The following is a 20,219-nucleotide window of genomic DNA, read 5'->3' on the forward strand; positions in this document are numbered from 1 at the left end:
TCTGATTGTGTTAATCATTTGCTTTCAAAAGTCCAGTTTTGCCTTCACAGGATTCTTTTTCTGCTCATCAGCTTTGCTGCTTTTTAACTTCTAACAGCTGGGAGCAACTGAACACGCAGGAAACATTAGCTTTGTTAATCAATAACTGTGTCACGAGTGATTATTGGACCGTGTTTACAGCGTGAGAAATTACCCCCTTTAGTGTTTAGAAAATGAGATGATGTTAATGATGAAAATGACTAGCCAGGCATGGCTCCTTGTCTTGCATGATGCAGGTGCTCATTTGAATCCAGCTCAGTGTTTAATATTGAACGAGATACATCTCTGTAAAGAGTTAAAGCTATATCTTTATCTTTCCTCTCCTTCTATCCAGTTCAGTGCATTAACAACCCCACAGGGGCGTCTCGCATGTTTTTTCCAACGCCTGCGTTTAAGGAGTAAAAAAAAAACAAAAAAACACACACAAACTAAACTGGGACAGATCCGAATGAGGTACTCATGGTTCACTTCACACTCACACAACAGTTTTCCAGTCTAGAAAAAAAAAACATAGCTTAGTGGTTTTCCATTTCAATTTAGTCATTAAGGGAAAGAGAAGGTGTTCAGGATACAAAACTGTGACTCTGTTGTGACAAACATACATGTGCCTCGTGAGGGGTCTCAGGGGCTGATTCCAGATCAGTGTTTATTCCAGTTCGATCAATGACTGAAAAAGCTACAAAGGGAGAGGACACTAAAGTTCACTCTTAACACAGCCACACAAACAGACAAGTACTAAAACACTTTGTAGGAAATAAATGGTTCCAGTCACCAGTTCGACCTGTCTTCACCCACACAATTCTTCCATAGGATCTATAAATACAATATATCAATTTGACAAGATAAACTGGTGGCGGTTGTTCTTTTCTTAAAAAAAAAAAAACAGTCTCTTTGGAGTCAGGGGAAAACGAGGGAGTAAAGGTTTTCATGTGCTGTGGAATACTAACCCGTTGTGCAGGTATTAGAACCTGAAACAAACCCTTGTTCCATAGATACTCTGGGAGATTTCAAAGAAAAATCATATTTTGTCGCCGCTTTGCTTTCTGAAGCTCAGCTGTTTTGACTTGCATTGATGCTTTGGCTCAAAAATAGAACAGAGTCCTATTTTTTTCTTTCTGTGATGCATTGTGGCATTGCTGTGAGCTAATCACAGCCCACTCTGAATTCAGTGGTGATTCAATGCTTTGACTTTTAGTTTGAAGTGCATTTCAGTAGAAAATTTCTGCGCAGAGGGGGAAAGTCTGCAGAACTGAATGCTACAATAAGTAGTTTCACTGATTAGTTAAAGATATTCAGATCTACTGGTTTACTGTTTTACCAGAAAATAAACCTTCGAACTCTTGGCACTCCACAGCACATGGTCTCTAGTCCCTGTTTTAAACAGTAGACTCTTTGGGTCCCTCTTTAGCAGCGTTCTTGCACCCATAAAGCCACTTAATGACACGAGCATTCCTCTCAATTATCGACACACCAGTGGGAATCTGATCAGCCAGCTCCTCCTGAAACAATCCGTCTCCTGAGTGTCGGGAAAACTCGCTGGGCTCTGAGCCGCCGCAGCCATCCCCAACTACACTGCGGAGGGCCAACGACAGTGTGTCTATGGAGCTGGCACCAGATAGAAAGTTCTCTCGACCCAGGCGCTCTATCATGTCCATGTCCAGCCCGCAGTAGTCAAAGAAATGTTCCTGCTCTGAAAGTGCTACTGAGCAGCGAAGATGGAGATCTGACTTTGAGCGCTGCAGCTCCCCAAACCGCCTTCTGGGTGCTGGTGGAGGTGATGCCCGCTTCCAGGGGTCATTCTGATCATCGGGGGGACTTGAGTGGTTGCCATTGGTGATACCGTTGTTGTCTCCTTCATTGGTACCATTTGTAACTCCGTTCTTTGTCAGTTCAAGCGCACAGCTAAACCCAGGGCTCGGGATGGACCCTGGGCTGCGTTCTTGGTCGGTTTTACTTGACCTTCTGCTCCCTAGTCCACCATCTGTAGTGTCTTTTTCGTTGGTCCAAGACATGCGAGATTCTCCATCTCGTGGTGGCGCTTTTTCCTCACCAATCACCATTTTCTGTATTCTTCCTTCACCTACGCTGCTCTTTTCCCTCATGGAGCCCTGGAAGAGGCGGCGTACAAAGCTATAACCCTTCACTTCTGAGTTATTGTTCTCTCCTTCTGGTGCACCACTTGGGCTCTTGCACTCTTTCTTCTGCCTGTACATGACTAGGGAGTCTGGCCTCAGCATGCGTTTGCCAGTAGATCTTCTGAGTACGGGAGCACTGTGTGGTGCTACCAAAATGTTTTTCCCAGGAGTCCTAGGGTTGGGAGGCAGTGCATGGTTCACATTGCTCCTGTTGTGTGCCTCGACGTCAACGGAAGTCCGTCTGTTCTCCTTTCTGGAGTCATCATTTTCATTTTCATCCCTTGAGTTGAAGGAGCCAGAGAGTGTGGAGAAAGCGGTGTTTGATGACCGTCGAGGGGGAAGATTAGGTGTCATGAAACCAGGGGTGGAAAAAGCTCGGCGGGGCTGTGGTGGAGGGGTGGCACAGGGCACCAGTACTGGCTCCTGTTTCGTATTGATCACCTGCTGGCTCTTAACATATTTGGCTTTGTCTGCCTCAAGCCTTTCTACAGCGCTGATTGATCGTCCATTTCCTCCACCATCTATCTGCCTGCGCAGGTAGTCTGGACCCTTGTTGAGGAGCCTCAGGGGAGAGGGGGATCCAATTGGTGTTAGGGGCTTCATGTTGATTCACTGAGCTGAGAAAGACATCAAAACTGCAATCCCTAAATGACTGACAGGGAGTCCCTCAGGGATACGATGAGGGCCCAGTGAATTTCTAACATAAATTTCAAGAGAGACTTTTGAAAGTGTTGATGGCAGTTCTCAATTACGTTCTCACAGCTCTTGAATCTTCTTTAAAGAGTAATAGAGAGGTAGCAAAACACAGCAGAGTCAAAGTTTGGTGTAATGTTTTCTATAGTTAGCAGGGAGTCTCTTTGTTGGGCAGTGTTAGAGGCCAGACAAATGATATCTCTATCCAGTATTTATGCAGGCATTTGGATCGGCAGGCAGGGCACTGGGAAGTCCTTTTTTTGTCAGCCAAGATCACTCCCAAATGAGACGCTGCCTGCCCACAGCGCAGCAGAAATAGCAGGCAGGGTGCACTTTGAAAGGGTTACTTTTTCCTCCCCCACTTTTTCTTCTTTCTTTCTGTCTCCCAACTACACCCTTCACTGTTGATCTTTTCAGTGACTGCAGCCTGGAAAAATAAGATTTAATGGCCTCAAATATTTGCTCTGTGCCGGCTGTCTGAGGTGAGTTTGTGTGGTGCCCGTCGTGGTTGAGGTGACTTGAGGGTGGCCGGCACCAAGGCACTTGGTTCGTTGACGGACAGATGGGGCAGAATTGAATCTTGTCCTTGTCCTCACATCACCTGCATGGATCCCTGGGAGAGACAGAGAAAAAGAGAGTGGTTTTAGTTTGAGGGGTTATTCTCCAGGGCAAGCAGGAGAGGCCAGATGGCAGGAAGGACAGTGGTCCCTATGCTGAGCTCGGATTGTGTTTATATAAAACTGGAGGGAGTAAAATGCCAGAAGCACACAGAAATACAGAGTTGATGAATGAAGGCATTTGTAAACCTCTACCTTACCTATCAACACAATACGCATAAACACATAGCATCATCTGACGCTCATCACTAGGTCAACAGTCAATGAGAGAAATATAGAGGTTAAACCAAGGCCGATGGGAACATGCTTCTGCTGAATCAGGAAGATTTCGTTTGGAACAACCCTTAAAACAAAGTGTGTGGTAGAAGTCCTCTATAAATGGGAATACATATATAAATGAATTTACAAGCACATGTGTTGATTTTTCCATGGAGGCATTTCGCTGGGTCATTTGTGACTGATTTGAAGATCTCTTCCTTCAGTTATTTAAGTCTATTTTCAGAATAACTAAGGCCTTTTTATTTCCAAAGAATTACTGCACATCCTGTAAGAGTTGGATAAAAGTTGAACAGAGGCATTAATGTCTGTTGTGCAGGCGGATGACGTGACTGCTATTAGGATATTCCATTAAGTAAATTGTTTCAGAAGAAATCCATCTTATACAACATCCTGATTGATCATTTAGAAACATTAGAAACAAAGAAATCGTAGATGATTATTTTTTGGTTTAAAATCATTTTATTTAACTTATTTTTTGTAGTGTTTTACTTGTAAAAGTACACTTTGTTGGCACTAAATCTTCTGCACTTTGCAGCTGTTGTATTAACATATTAGTACATGATATTTTAAAGATCAGTGAAGCTAAATGCTAACTCTCTTCATTCTGGTTTTCTTTACTGACTGATGTTTCAACCTACAGGGCTGCTTTAAATGAACAAATACACTTCTGAAGTAATAACTTTTTCACAGTCACAGTTCAAACAGCTCGTTTTTCAAATTAACGAGCCCCTTAAAAAGTTAAATGACACTGAAAACCAAACATAGTGCATGACTGTGAAACTGAAAACCACTGTTTATATTTATGGTGTGTTTTGTGGAAAGAGAAATGTTTCATGTCTTTTATGTTTCATGCTATATGAGGGGTAAGTTGGGAAGGGGGGCTGCAGTACGACTCTATAATGGGATATGCTCTACCCGAGGAATATTTATAGCATGAAAAAAAAAACAGCCCGGTTATCATGTGTCTATATGTGCATGTGTGTGTCTATGTGCATGTGGTCATGAGTATACTGGTGTGTCTGATCTAGTTTTGTGTCTGCTATAAGCATGTTTATGTGTGTCAGTGTCACATTCAAAGTTGGACCTTGAGTTATAAAGCTTATTTAAATGGCCGTAGAAAGGAGAGGTTTACAATGTGCAAACTGGGGAGACAAATAGTGCATCTTAGAATCATATAAATACCATAGACACAGGTGGAAGTTGTTTTCGTTTCACATCCCGACAAAACATATTTAGTATCCGTGTGTTGTGTTACACAGCAGCAGGGTGTTTAAGTGTTGTTCTTATTGTTCCCACGGGTCTCCCTAAAGTGTTATCTTATGCTATTTTAACTTTTGCATCACGTGGCGTTAAAACAATGAACAGCCTTCTCAGGCAGGAAAAAGGATCCAGGAGTCATCCTTTAAGACAGAACAAGTGACCACACTGACAGTAAAACACACGCCACCACTGAAACTCAGGGTTTCCCGTCTTACACTTGTAAAGCAACATTTGTAAGGTAGTGAATATTGATGTGACATGACAACACGCCCTTAAGCTCACTGTCAGAAAAAAATCAATTCAAAATGACTTGAAATAAGAAATTTGGAATATTGGTTTCTCAGTGTGTGAATTCACATTGCATTACGGCGTTACAGAAGCGCGAGTGGCATGTCATGTGAGCACATGGCAGAAGCTTCACATACACACAAACTCAGGCATGCACACACACACTAATACACAGCGCTGTCCAATTCCGTCTTTGTAATACGCAATTTAGGGGCATTATATATTGCAGGTGAGACTTCCACAGGGGCGAAAATATCCTTAAGTGACATGAAGTAGCTAAACTCAACTCATCATTATATCAGCAAATAAGTAGCAGTAGATTAATGGACACATATTTTTAAATCAAGATGTAACCTCTCTCGCATTAGAAGGGTTGAATGTTTGCTTTAGCTTCAATGTCTTTTAGTAGGCTTACAAAATAAGCTCCTTCGGTACAATATATACTAAAAAAATAATTATGTTTCCTGATGTGTTCAGTATTACTTTAAAAATTACCCTCAAGTAAACCGTTTCTAAATATATCACATGTTTTGACTCATTTCACATGAACATCGCCATCTACCTTATTCAGTCTCACTCCCCTCGCAGACACAAACCCCAGACTGTCAAATGGCATGCCGCTATAAATTCACTGAGGAAGGGGGTTTAACAGCCAGCCAGCTTTGTTTTTTTCTCTCCAGATGTCAGTGCTGTCAGAGCTCGGGAAAGTCAGCCATTATTTAGGTAAGGTTCCGGGAAAAATGACTTGTAACAGGTGTGGAGGGGAGAGAAAGAAAGGGTTTTGGAGTTGGGCATGAAACGAGTAAAAATGGGTAGAAAATGAGGAGGAAGTAGGATCAGGGGTTACTGTGTGTGGCTGTCGGGGTTTGAGTATTTATTAGACACCTTTCTTCCGGAACAATCTGTTCCCCATCTGGGTTTAAATAGTAATGCTACTGAAGAAAGAAGGGGGATTATTGCCATAGGAGCCTAAACAAAGTCATTAATCCTGATGCTGGTTTACCAATGAGGGGGGTGCAGGCACATATGGGAAGTAATATCAGGAATACAAGGGGCAATAAATGGAAACGGCAACATTTAATCCCCACAGGCCAGTCATAACCTCCAAAGCAATGCAGACATTATCCTTAATTGTCCTATTTCTAAGGCTTTCCATTGCGTCTTCTATTTAGGTGTTTGTGCGTTCACTCATTCTGACATCACAAGCTTGAAGAAAACCAGCCGCTTTTAGAGGTTATCTCTTGCTCCAAGTGCTATCTCAGATGTCACATGACCAAATCTGAGTCACAGCGCTAAATGCTGGTCATTTGGGATGAAACGTACTTCGTGAGAAATGGTGCAAAACCAAGAAAACGACTGATATATGTGGATTAAAAACTCTTATGCACATATATTATCACATGTGAAAACAGAGTTAGCTGAGGGAGAGGACATTTGAATAATGAAAAGATTCACAGAGAGAGAGAGAGAGAGAGAGAGAATCAAAGACTCAGCTAGGCTTTTCTGGGGAACAATGGCCACCATTAAGGTCCATTTTTCCCATAATGTGCCAAATTAGTACCCAGCACCTTCTCCTCTGATCTCAGGGTTTGTGAAAAGCGTGAGAGGGCAAGAGAATCTTTCTCGCATTACAAGACCTCCTTCATCTCTCTCTGTAGGTTGTCATTACCTTTAAAACCATTTGCCTCTCTCTCATCTCTATAGAGAACACCCCCCTCTGCTTCCTAATTCTACCTTGAGTCTTTTATTCCCCTGCACCCTCCCGCCCTCCTTCCCACTCGTCACCTCTCTACATCTTCTGTAAATGTCACAGGGCGTCCTCACCCTCTCATTTCCCTCCCCACTCCATCACTCTCTTCCTGTCTCGCTCCAGCTCCGAGTGCTCCCTGCTGACTGCAATTTTTAAAAGCTTTTGCGAAGCTTGGGACTCAATACATTGTGTTTGATTTTTAAAACAGTGAGAGTTGATTTTAGTCGTCCAGTGACGCTGTGTTTCAGCACTGACCTATATTTTCACATGGACCCGTGGTTCCCAACCTGGAGGGGTCACGATCCCCCAGAGGGTTGCATAAAAAATCTGAGAGGGTCACAATATGATTAATAAAATATGACAGAAGAATGGCTAAGAAATCTGCTTTAAAAATCTGAAATGTTTTGCTTGTTTGAAGAAAAATGAAGGAGGATTTAATGTCCTCTTGACTGTAAATCAATTAAAGTTCAGAGAAGTTAAAATCTAATTTTGTTCAAAGACTTACGATGTATCCACCGTAATAGGTTTTCATATTAAAGCTTTATCTTATGAAGGACACAGTTTCTGTCCAGATAAGCACTTTCATACCATTTCTGAACTATCTCTGTTGTTAAACAAACCAAATACCAATTTAAATGATCATCATTCACCTACAATGGACACAACAAAGAACCCCTGGCCTCTATGAACGCAGCGATAGAAATCTAAAATGCAAAATGAATGGCAGCTAGTTTGGACAACAAGGTCAGGAGAGCCTCGAAATGAGTTAACCATTGTTGGTTAAAGCGGTTACAGTTTCATGACAGCCAATCTGAAAGTGAAGGACAATGTCTGCGTCATTATTTCCCAAAGTCTGGAAGTATTTTTTAATATTTTTTTTTACAAAAGCCTCCATGTAAGTGGCTGCAAGGGCTGGAGTACAGAATGTGGATGCACTGTAAAAAAAAAAATGAAGCAGATGTTGCACGGTTAAATTAAAAAAGGAAAGTATAGCCTTCAGCAAACAATTATAAACGGTCACGGTAACCTGTTGTGTCTCAATCCAACTTAATTTGTACTACACATCTCTACATGAGACCTTTTGTAGAAACGTATTGCAGACAATTCCATTGGTGGTGTTTGGCTGTTGCACATGACACTTCAAATGTGGGATAAAAGGAACAAATTAAGATCTAAATGTTACAATAGAAAAAATGGCAAAACCAGCAGAAATGTCAAAGAGTCCTTCCTGACCCCTGTTGTGAGTGCAAAAAGAGTGCCGTCACTCATTGAGCATGTAAATGTCTCTTACAACTTAAAACTCTCTATTCTTTAATTAAACTTCCTTGTCCGTCTGTCTGCCCTCGCCCTTCCTTTCTTCCCCCGTGTCCTCTCTGTGAAGCGGATGGCCCAGCCTGCAGGGGAGGCTTAAGCAGGCGCCCCCATGCAGCTAAAGAGGAACCAGATGTTTTCTGTCATGCTTCTTCAAGAATCAGAGACCGCCTTGACATGGACCTGTCACGGGAACTTTAACTATGTACTCCCAATTTCCTTCTAATCAACAGCATTGTTTGTGCTCCTTGTATCCGACCCATTGAGAACACAGAGGTCGTGTTTTAAGTTTCACTCTCAATTCTTCACTCACGTACACATATCTGACGGTGGAAGAAACACAGCTCTGCTTGTTTTCTCTGATGGGAAAGCGGTGCCCCCAGATTGAAGCTAAAGACCTTCAAATCCAGGAAGTGTTTGTTTGCTTCACGAGAGCCCACAGAAGAAGAATAACTTCATCTGGACACGCAGGGCATGTCCAAAGAAATACCAGCTGGCCTCGGATCAGAAGGTTACAGGAAGTCTCGGTGTGACTTATGAATCCACTGAGTTAAACACAAGATAAGAGGTTAATAAATTCCCAACGACCACCTTTGAAGCCCTTGTGAAATTGATCATGCACGTTTTACCTGTCAAATTAACTTACGGACAGATGAGGGGCATCTGCTGCCTTCAAGGACCCAACTGTCCACCGCTTACATCTTTTCTCTTCTGCCTCTGTTGTCTTTCTCACTTTCTTTAGGCCAACATCTGGCTCCCCTCTTAAGCACGACACAGACTAATGATCATCGCTAATGGACAGAAATGTCTGAACCGAACCTTCATTCTAAACATTTCTTTACGTCACGACGAAGCATCTGTGCACATCGATTCTCTACAGTGCGGATAAAAGCGTCTGCATGGTCGCTAATGAGCCAGGATTCATTGACTTTGTTTGGCCCCGGTCATTAACCAACACCACGGACAAACACCTCAAGAAGTCTGTTAAGGGGCAGGACCAAGAAAAGGAGGCAGTGTCTTCTCTTATCCAAACAAAGGGACACACCGGTCTTTCTTTGCATTATTAATGGAGCACAACAAAGGCCCTGCACCAGATCTACAGATACGTCGTGACCTGGTCGCCTCGCCTCATTAGTCAGGGAGGGAAAGGGACAAATAACAGCATGGTGACAATAAAATGTAAGTGATGGAGGCAATGGGACACATACTGTTCCCTCAAAGACAAAGCCTGGCAGTTGTAAATCCTGTCAAGCATTGTGAGGCCACTAGCGCCATTAGCTGCCTGATCTACGGTTCGAGGCTTACTGAAGACTTTCTCCACATTCATGTGGAGCAGCAGCAGCAGCAGCAGCAGGACACCTGGGACGACTTGAGGGACCCCCTAACCTGAATAGACCTCCTCCAAATCTGTAAAATGGACAAGATAGGCTCTAAGCTTTCTGCTGAAACTCTTTTGTCATTCAATGCATCAAAAAAAAAAAAAAAAAAAAAAGGAGAACACTGGAGAAGTGTTGTTAAATTCAACAGAGCAAGCAGCACAAACAGAACTAGAAAGTCCGCCATTGTTGTTGTCCAACTACTCGCGCATGGCTATTGACTGAAGCCATTATGGTTATGGGCATGTGCGAAATGTCTCCTCTGGACGGGACCTGCATATTGCTGTTTTTTTTTTTTTTTTTTTGCAACGACGGAGACAAGGCTGTTTTCAAAAATGTAAACTCTGAAACTTGTTTCAAAACTTTGCATTTTCATGCACCCAAAATGCTAGCCCTTTAAACGAACAGCCAAAACGCAATTAAAGGTTAGCATTTTCTGCTGACATCATTATCTTGTAAACAGATCCTCTGAGAACTATCATTTGATGGGTGTTAGCAGTACATAAAAAAAAAACTCAGCAGGTAAACCGATAGTAAAAATAATTGTTAGGTGGCTATAAAACACTTGAGGTATTGATTATAAAACAATTGCCTTCATGTTGTAAATGACTGCTGTGTGATAGTCTACCTTTAATAGGCTGTACTGGAAGTGAGGACTTTACTGTAGGAGCCATGCAGCTCTTACTGAGATAACGTTGGTGAGATAACATGTTCACATTTATTCTTGCTTTTATCAACAGAACCGGCGAGTTGCTTTTTTTTTTTTTCCACAGCTAAATGTGCAGGAAGAGAGCTGTTGATAATTAAACAGCACTGACCTGTAAAGTTTCATGAGTCACTGTTTAAGTTTCAGCTGCATTCTGCCCATTATTTCAATTTAAAAGCTTCCTGAAATGAATCAAAGAAAAAGTAAGAAAACAGTCAGTATGATGAGAACACCATTTAAAGATTGAAATAATGTAACTTAAAGCCACTCAGATGAGCTCTTCACCAGGTGTACTGTGCTCGGAAACTTAATAACCCGCACTGTAACACAGACACCTGAACCTGCGTGCGTCCCAGTCAGGAATGTTAAGCCCGTCTGTGAACCTCACTGCTGATGAGTGAACTATTGACGAGTGAGCTCATGCACTTACATGGACATGACGTATATATCTGGATCTCTCACATACAACCTGCACACAGGTGTAGATGTGTGGATGAAGTGTTCGAGCTGTCCTTAATGGCTCCATTCAGGGAGGAAGCTGTGTTTTAAACGGTGAAACTCATATCACATTTTTCATGTCTGGCCTCTCAATGAACTTAAAAAAGTGTCCCCTCGCCTCCTCGCTCATCGTCTTTATGTTGACAAACCGTGCGATGTCAGCGTGAAACCGCAGCTCCGCCCAGAGTAAAGGTGCAGATTTACATGCAAAAGGCGAGCAATTGCACTGAGCAGGACAACTTTTTGTGTTGTTAGCGATTTGCGCAAAATGCTGTTTGTGAATTAGATCCTGAGACAAAGCAGGTAAAAGAAGCAAATGATAAAAGTTTTTGGAGTTATAAGCAATCCATACTTAATAAATAAGGCCCGAGCACATCACATGACCTGCAGTTCCAACTTTAGCCACTAGGTTATATGTAAATATATATGTATATAGCACAGTACTATGGCCTTTATAAAAGGAAATATTAAGGAAACGTTTTCAGTTTTTCCTTTTAAAATGATAACATCCCTCAGTTGATTGGAGCCAAATTGTGCTCTCTTCAATATAAATGTGGTTTGTTTTAGGAGATAACAGCATCAGAGGGTGGGTTCAGGCAAGTTCAGTATTGCATTTGCACAGATCTGTACATCAGTAAGGCGTCCTACTCCTTGATTGTTTTGTAATTTATGACCACCGCTGCTGCTCCCTGCACATGCCAGCCTGGGGTTTTGTGACCAGCAGAACAAACCGCAGTGACCTACTCTGTGTTTGCAGCGAAACCATCGACAGGGGAATTCATTTTGCGACGCATGGTAACGCAGATCTCCCCCCCCAACCCAAAAAAAAAAAAAGCCTGTGGCTGTTTGGACTGTTCAGTTCATAGAAACAAATCCGAGCCCATCCCTCAATCTCCTGGTGTCTTGAAGTATGAAGGCCGGTTCCCACACTGTGAACCCTCATTAAGCTCTCAGCTGGTGAGACTGCTCTGAAAGACGGGACTGATGGCTCGCTGCCAGATGTTTCATTTCAACAAGTTGGCACATTTTTAGACTCTGCCAGGCATATGTCTGCTTCAACAAAGTGATAAAAGACACTTCAGTTGGAAGCTTGTTAAGACTCACAAAGAAAATACTTAAACTGGGTCTGAGGTGTTAAAACATACACCTGTTAACCTGCTTCTGAGCTGACTGAAACATACTAAATGGTATACTAAATGATTCAAAGGATAGAATAAACTACTGAGTTTAGTTTTGAGATTTGGTTGATTCTTACTTGGAAATCGGAGGTCATATGTGATCAGAAAATAAACTCCCACAAACATCTAACAAGAAAGAAAATGGAACGTAACATCTGTGTGCCCCCTCCTTCTTTTCACAGAGACACAACAGGTTGCCAAAAGGACATTCACACAACATTTGCAGAGTTATTGTAAACACGTGTTGCTGATGTTAGCAGTAAAATAGAAAAAGAAGGTTGACACATACTTGTGAGGACTTGTGACAGGCCTGTGTGGGGTTGGTTGGGACTTAAATCTGCTCCAGCTGTGCTGTATCCCCAAACACTGTGACTGTAGTGCCAAATCCCATCCAGCAACCCCCCCCCCCCCCAAACTGTGTCACCACACACTCTGCACCACTTAAAATGGGCCAGCATTGATTTGCTGTCTGAACAGCTTAACACCGTTTGATCAAGTTTATTTCGTGCCAACATGTAACGAACTACAATGCTGCTTTAACACTTCTATAAAGGTTCCCTTTTCAGACAAAGGATGTATCGACAAACAAACAAACAAAAAATGACAGCCTGGTGAATCTTCTTCGCGAATGTGTCGGCTTTATCTTTCAACTGCGACTGAAAGTGACAAAAAAACGGAACCAAAAATGTAAAAATGACACCAAAGTTGGATTCAAACGTCGCTGAATCCTCTGGAAATCTTTCACCAAGTGAGTCCCGTGCACTTAAACAGAAATGCAGCAAGCTCTCGTGTTAAATGGCTTTGGGGGCATTTTATTGCGGGATGCCGTCCTTCACAGTAAAAGGCTGATTAAGAAAGTAGGTTTCAGGGCCTTAAATCCATTGATAAACAAGAATTACTTCTCCTAAAATACCTTCCAACTACAAGAGAAAGAATCACCAAAAATATCTTCCACCAAGCCCCTCTACTGAGCTCTTCTGTTTTTCCTCGCTGCCATGTACACTTAGCTGTTAACCTCTGCTGAACCTGCCAGCTGTCCTCTTTCATTACCGATCGACCGACCTGTTTCCTCGCAAACAGCCCCCCGAGTGCAACAGAAAGACACCCCTCCGTTCTCCCCTCCCCTCCCCTCCCCTCCCGCCTGTCAGAATGGGAAAACATCTGGAAGAGCCCGAAGAGTTTGCGGAGCTGCATCTTTCCGTCTCCGCTCTCCTGTGACTTGGAAGGAATGTCCAGGCTTGTGCCATCTTCCTCGTGGTCGAGCGAACCCCAGTGCGGCATCGGTTTGAAGTGATGGGATGTGGCAGAGCTACGGAGGCGCCCAGTTGGACTGTGAACAATTACGGGGATGTGAGAGCAGAGGGAGAGAAGAGCTGCTCTCACAGCTGTCACCCACACACAGGGGACTGTCAGGAGATGGAGATCTGTCAGCTCATGTTTCAGGATTTCATTGCCCACAATAAATTATGGATTGAGTTATGAGCCCATTGAGATCAGTAGTGATGTAAGAGCAGAGAATGACTTCAGGCCTCGGAGAATGACAAGGCTGATTATGCTACTGATTATTTCAGTTCAAACATTTGGTGCGGATTTAGATCTGGGCTAGCAAGCTAGAGTGGATTCAAAGAGATTTCCGAGTGACGCATCATAAATCTTTTTACAGATAAGCCAGCAAATAAAGGTTTGGGCTCATCTATTTTGAGATCTCTGTCATTGCTGATTAAATTATCTCTTCAAGGAATTTGATTGCACACACACATTTGTTTACAAAACAGAAGAAACATTAGCTTTGAACTAGAGATGAACTAATTCTGTTTTTCCCTCAGATACCAATTCCCATACTGATTTGGAGAACTGGCGAATACAAAGTTCCCCCTCAGAAACCATTACAACATTGCAAAAGGATATTCTTTGAAACAGGTACATGCTGCTACTACTTCTACTTCTCTGTCATTGCTATCATTTGTGTCTGGCCTTTCTCAGAACCCTGAAGGTCTCCTACTATAACCAAGCCTAGCAGAAGCTAACATGATTTACTTTTATCCAACATAAGTCGCAGCTCAGCTAGCAGTCTTACCTGATGTTAAAGAAGTGAGTCAAAAAAACTAATATTCAGCTGCATATTGTTTAATTTTGTGTTTTTAATAACCTTTACTTTTAAATTAAAAAAAAAAAAAACAGCCTGAGAATTCATGAAACAAAAACACTGTTAGCAAACATTTAGCTAGTTTCACTCTCCGCTTGCACTACACTTTGTTGTGATAATTTACCTAAAGCAATGTTTTCGCTCTTCAATGGTAGTTACCAGCGGAAGATATTAAATATATTTTAATTCGTGGTAGGCTTCTGTTTGGTGAATAAAAACAAGTAAATATCTCAGGGGCTAATGTACTTTGGTATTGAAAATGAAGATGAGATTTTCATCAGCGGCTGCCTGAATGTTATGTTTTGCTGTTTGTTTGTTACTAAGAATCTGACTTCTTCCTGAAACCAGTCGGCGAGGAAGTTCCCACAGAGCATCGGCACAACCGTCCAAACAAGGCGACAATGAGCAATAAAGCTAAATTATAAGCCCCAAGGTTTGTATGTGAGTGTTTGAAGTCTCACACTGTTGTGAACGTTAAATGTCCAAAACCAGCTGCACACATCCACACACACACACACACACACACACACACACACACACACACACACACACACACACACACACACACACACACACACACACACACACACACACACACACAGGCTGTTTAACACAGTGCCAGGGGGAAGATGATGTCATTAGCAGGGTACATTTTCCCCTCTAATTAGAAACTCGAGCTTCCCGCCATAACTCGGGGGTCTTTTCATTCAGCTATGCAACAAAACGGGGGATTAAACAGAACAAATGTTTGACATCCCTCTTAAATTGTGATGTTTTCAAGACTGGGCCCTAGAACAGGAAAGCAAAACCATGCCTTGAATGTTGCTGCGGTACGCCTGAACTTTAAGTGATAAGAAACACATGAGCGGCCCATTGTGAACTAAACCCATGAAATATCCTGCGGCTTCCGCTCGTTCTCTGCAGTCAGCACTGATGTGGCTCAGAAACGATCAGATTATACACTTGTACAGCCTCAAAGAACACTGTTGAGTTGGGGCAAAAAAAGGGAGAAAATTGGAAAATATAGACTAAGAGAAATGCTGGTGTGCTATTATATCCTATAATAAATTTGAAAGAGGTCAACGGGATGGTGGCCGTTTAACTTCGGCTTCAATGTGGTGAGGGCACATTTAAGTTAAAATCATAACATCAACATGATTCTGCAGGCTTTCATCATCACTATCACTGCTGGTGCCATGAGCCAAACAAAAAGGCAAAGACCTAACTTATGTTTCATTTAGTCATGCTAATGATGTCAGAACTCCTGTCAACACCCCAAACGGAGACTAGAACGAGCAGCTCTCCGTTTGCTGCCCCCAGGCTCTCAGTGTAGTGACGGGAGGGGGGGGGGGGGGATCAGCATCAAACGCAGATGCAGCCAAAATAGAGCTGGAAAATAAGCCCACTGCTACATGAACTGAAGAAGGGAAAAAAAGGTGTGTGTGTGTGTGTGTGTGTGTTGGGGAGGGGACTGTTTATGACTGCTACAAACTGTAATTTCGCAGGTTGGTATTCAGTCAGAGAGATGTTTGTATCCTGCGTTTAAAAGTGCACAACATGAAGGATTGATGTCAGCTGTAGGTGTTTATGAGCTGTGACTCATTTCGCTTTGAGGCAGGGACACAAGCTAGGTCAGGTTGTGGGCTAAACGTTCAAGACAAACAAAAGAAAAATGGATCAAGGAAAGGTGTGGAGGAGATTGGTCTTAATCTAACTTCAAATTTAAGTTCCATCCTGCATAACCTGGATTTATCAGAAGACTTTAAACTATTAGGAAAGCTATTGCTTCATCTTGAAATTATTGTTCTTGAAGCCTGAAAGAGCTCCACAAATCCAGTAGTTCAGTAACTGACTGCAATTTATAGTTAGCCTTTTCTTTAAGAGCACTGTAGTGTCTCATGCTGGGAACAAAAAGAAGACCACCTCTCCCTCTGGAAAGTAACAGTTAAGCCTGTTCATGATCTGCATCAGAAAGCATGAATTAAACCTTCTGCTGCTGCGGCTGCACGCTGGCCAAACCAACACGTGCTCACCTATGAATCGCAGGGTGCGTGTGTTTACAGGACATGTGTGGTCTGTTTAGTCTGGCTGCTAACTTGTTTATGCTCCTGACCCCACGCTGATCACACCAACTCAGGATGCATTCAGCGTATTAGTGGAGAGTTACAGGACAGGGAGGGAGTGGCAGAGGTGGGTCAAGGTGGAGTTGACCCTGAGGGCATGTGATTGTCTCCTCGGAGGAGACAGTCTTTTCAGTTTCAGAGTGGGTGTGTTGCATAATGACCCCCCGGGTCACAAACTTTTGTTCTTTAGTAAGGTCTCAGGTAACACTGTCTGAGGCTTTAAAATGAGTACATTGTTTTTATTAACATGAGACTTATATTTGACTTACACAAACTGATTGGTAGGAAAATGCTAAATGTGCTTTAAGATTTTAAAAGTTTCTTCCTTGATTAGACAATTTGAGGCCAGAGCCTTAATTTTGCAGTCCCCCTGATTCCATCCAGATGTAAATATTTAGTGTGGAGTAGAGGTAAGACGGGATAAACCTGCTGCCCTGGGCCGGGCTGTACCTGCTTTAATCAGAGCGCTGTAGTCAATCATTGCTCCCTCTCATTCTCTCCATACACCATGCAGCTAATATTGACTTGGCTTTAACCATTTGTAGGTTTACATGGCAGATGATGAAATGCGCACACACACATAAAACAGCTTTTGGATCCATAAACTATTCTGTTGTTTATAGATTAGCCTGACATCCGTCATAGACCTGCTGCCAGGGAGAATTTTCCTTTCAGGGCAGCAGCAGGTCTTAAACACACCATAAACATCTCAGACATGACTGTTAAAAAGACAAACTGAATCGTGCTGTAAAATTTTAAAAGGGCAGACACGTTCAGGCTATGATTCCTTGGGGGTGTGTATATTTATAAAATAAATGTCCTTCCATTCGCTTTTATTTACAAAAGTCACCATTGGGTGCCACAGATGCGCAATACTAAAGCAATACTGCATTGTATTTGTTACCAGGCTGTTTGTTCAGCTGTAGCCTACAAAGGTTAAGTTAATGTGTGATCAATCCATAGCCTACCAATCTTTCACTCACTCAAAGCTGTTAATAAAAAAACATTTGCCACATATTCCATACTGGAGGAATAGATCAAAACACGCCAGATCGCTTCATAGCCAGCAAGATCGGCACCAAAAAAACTTTCTAAAATAAACCACACATGTACCGTATACGGAATCGTTAAAAGTCTGCTCATTGCTCACCTTGTTCGCTCAGGTAATCCTCTCCTGTTGTCTTTCAAATCCCGTAAAGGTTTGGAGCTCCTGTGTGTGACAGACTGTCTGTTTCAGCGTGGCGCTGCGCTCTGCGCTCTGCGCGGACTGCTGGCACACTGACGGACCGCTGCATGGCAGCAGCGATAAAGAGGGAGTCCCGACCTCCCTGCAGCGGAGGAGGAGGAGGAGGAGGAGGAGGAGGAGGAGGGGGGGGGGGTGAGCAGGTATGTGAGGCTGTGTAAACCGACTCCTGAGCCGCATGCAGAGAGCTGAGCGGAGCTGTTGGGGGGCAGTGGGTTAGAGGGTAGAATAAAGTGTTAAATATAACGTAAAAATAAGGCACTTAGCTTCACACACGTTGTTTCAATATCAGATGTAGCCTAGTGGTTCAACTTCATCAAATCCCTGACACAAGTTGGCAGAAAACAATCTAGCCTATCATGTTAGCTTACCATTGAAGAACTAAGTGTTGTTAATTCTCCTCAGTGTCACTAATTGTAGGCTAATGCTAATTAAATTCAATATTAATAGTTGATACAGAATTTATGCAGGTTGAGCATCCATAACCTAACTCCTTTAATTCTTCTGGAAAGACCCTCTAGCGTTATAGTACCACTTGTTTTCTTTAAAAAAATATCTAGGCTTATATTAAAACATATTTTTTTACATTCTTTAATAGGGCTTCACACTTGCAGAAAACTCCTGAAAAACTCCTTATACTGAACTAAAGGTAGGCTATATAGTTAAGCTTGCAGGTTAGCTGTGTAGCATATTACAGGCTTTGAACCAAATGCACATGTTAGCATGCTAAATCTATCTTATCTCATATTCTACGTCTTATGTAGCATCATGGCCCTGAGGAACACATTTCCATTTAATTGTGTACTTGTATAGGTCTACTGCTATGGTTAAAATGAAAAAAATAAAACTTGACTTGTTAGCATGGTACAAATAGCTTTTGGCACCAAACAAGCTCAGCCAGTGCAACAAAACTTAAGTAATGTTCAACCAAACTGTCCTCACACCTAAAGTACACAACTTAATCTGTATGTGGTCTTTTTAATTTATTGAATACTTCATTAATTAGTTGCTAAACTAACTACTCTCATTCAGGTGATTGGATGTTAGCTAATGTTAATCCAGCATTTGATTGACTGATTGATTGTGTTTTAATCACTATTGTCCTCCTGCTTATGATGAATGAAGCAAACAGTGCACTTCACACATAATCTTTGTAGACTTTTAGCTTTAACAGCTCAACAATCAGCACATATCACATGATCCAATTGTCTTCAGACCTGATACTCTGTGATGTAGATAAAGTCCCATGTGACACAGTTTGATTCAAACAAAACCAGTAAATGATCCTCATATATGCACCTGAGTCCAATCAGATTACTCGTTTTAATGTTCTGTTTTATTTCTATTACTCTTCCTGTTATTCTACCTATTGCCACCTTCTATTATTAATTTGCCAAAGCACATTTTTGATTAAGTAAAAGCATAAAGCTACCATGTCGCCAATGATTCCTAAATGATAGAAAGTGTAGAATAAACAGCAGATCTCCTTCTGTGTTTTCTCTCAACCTCCTTCTTTGTCATAAAACACAGCATGACTGGCTCAGAAAGGTCAGGAGAAGGGGGGGGGGGGGGGGGGGGGGGTGAGAGATAAAGTAGAGATCCACACGTTTCACACACACCTGTTTCTCATTCCCGAGCTCATCACTCCTGACATGGCAGGCAGACAAGTGAGCGAACGCAGCACGGCACAGCACACCGAGCCACTGGAAATATTTAACAGGGAATATAAACAGAGTCTCCAAACAGAGTCATGCTAAGGCTCACATGCCCCGCGCATATATCTCACAGAGACTCCTTCCCTTCTTCTGCTGTGGTGCCTCAGAGCAACATTTCACACTTGACTTTAACTGTTCCCGTGAAGCATGCTCTCCAGCTCACGGGAATAGTGTTAGAAATGTGTTCAGCTGATTTTTTTTTTTTCAGGTTATGAAAGTGTCGAAATGTGACGCTTAAAAATAGCAAGCGCACTCGGCAAAGCTTTAAAAAGAATACAGTTTTCAAAAAGAGAGATCAATACACTGCTGTTTTTATTAAAGAATGGCGTTTCTTAAAATAGAAGTTCCTGTTCCTGCAGAAATGAGCATGCAGTCACGCTGCATTTGGGGCACCTCCAGACTGGAGCCATGGCCGTCCTCTGCCACATCTGGGTGCAGTAACACGATCTGCTGATCCCGATCCCTGACTTCTGACCTCACAGCCACGACTCAAGGAAGCCAAACTTCCTGCTGAGCACCGTGTGTGTGTGTGTGTGTGTGTGTGTGTGTGTGTGTGTGTGTGTACGGGAGGGTAGGCGACCTCTAACTTGTTTGACGCCATATTTACCCCCAGGAGGACACTTCCTGTGCTGATAGTTCTCTCTGTGCTACAATGTGATTTTAGGATGAACACGTAGCAGGTGGCTAATTCTTAGCACGATTCCTGGTGCCAGTCAGCTGTTTAGGACCCTGTTGACTTGGGGCGATAATCCTGTAAAAGCTGTGAAAGATCACGTACTGAGAGGGCGAGGGGACACCAGGGTTACAGCAGGGTCTAAATAGATTGGGGATGTGTGAACCATGAAGGGTCAGTGTGCAAGTT

The 20,219-nt window shown here is 42.6% G+C and overlaps 1 protein-coding gene across 1 annotated transcript; it reads right to left on the minus strand.

Annotated features, from left to right (window-relative positions):
* Positions 1-911: 911 nt before the first annotated feature.
* Positions 912-17,687, minus strand: fam110d (family with sequence similarity 110 member D). The gene is made up of 2 exons (XM_061050117.1): positions 17,550-17,687; positions 912-3,480 (listed from the first exon to the last, which is right to left on the minus strand). The coding sequence occupies exon 2, from the start codon at positions 2,775-2,777 to the stop codon at positions 1,416-1,418; it is 1,362 nt and encodes a 453-aa protein (XP_060906100.1). The 5' UTR covers positions 2,778-3,480; positions 17,550-17,687; the 3' UTR covers positions 912-1,415.
* Between the last annotated feature and the right edge of the window lie 2,532 nt (positions 17,688-20,219).

Source organism: Labrus mixtus, chromosome 11, assembly GCF_963584025.1.
Source record: "Labrus mixtus chromosome 11, fLabMix1.1, whole genome shotgun sequence".
Lineage (NCBI taxonomy): Eukaryota > Metazoa > Chordata > Actinopteri > Labriformes > Labridae > Labrus > Labrus mixtus.

Bases quoted from the DNA above. Each gene is read 5' to 3' on its own strand.
- fam110d (XM_061050117.1), bottom strand. From the start codon at position 2,777: ATGAAGCCCCTAACACCAATTGGATCCCCCTCTCCCCTGAGGCTCCTC.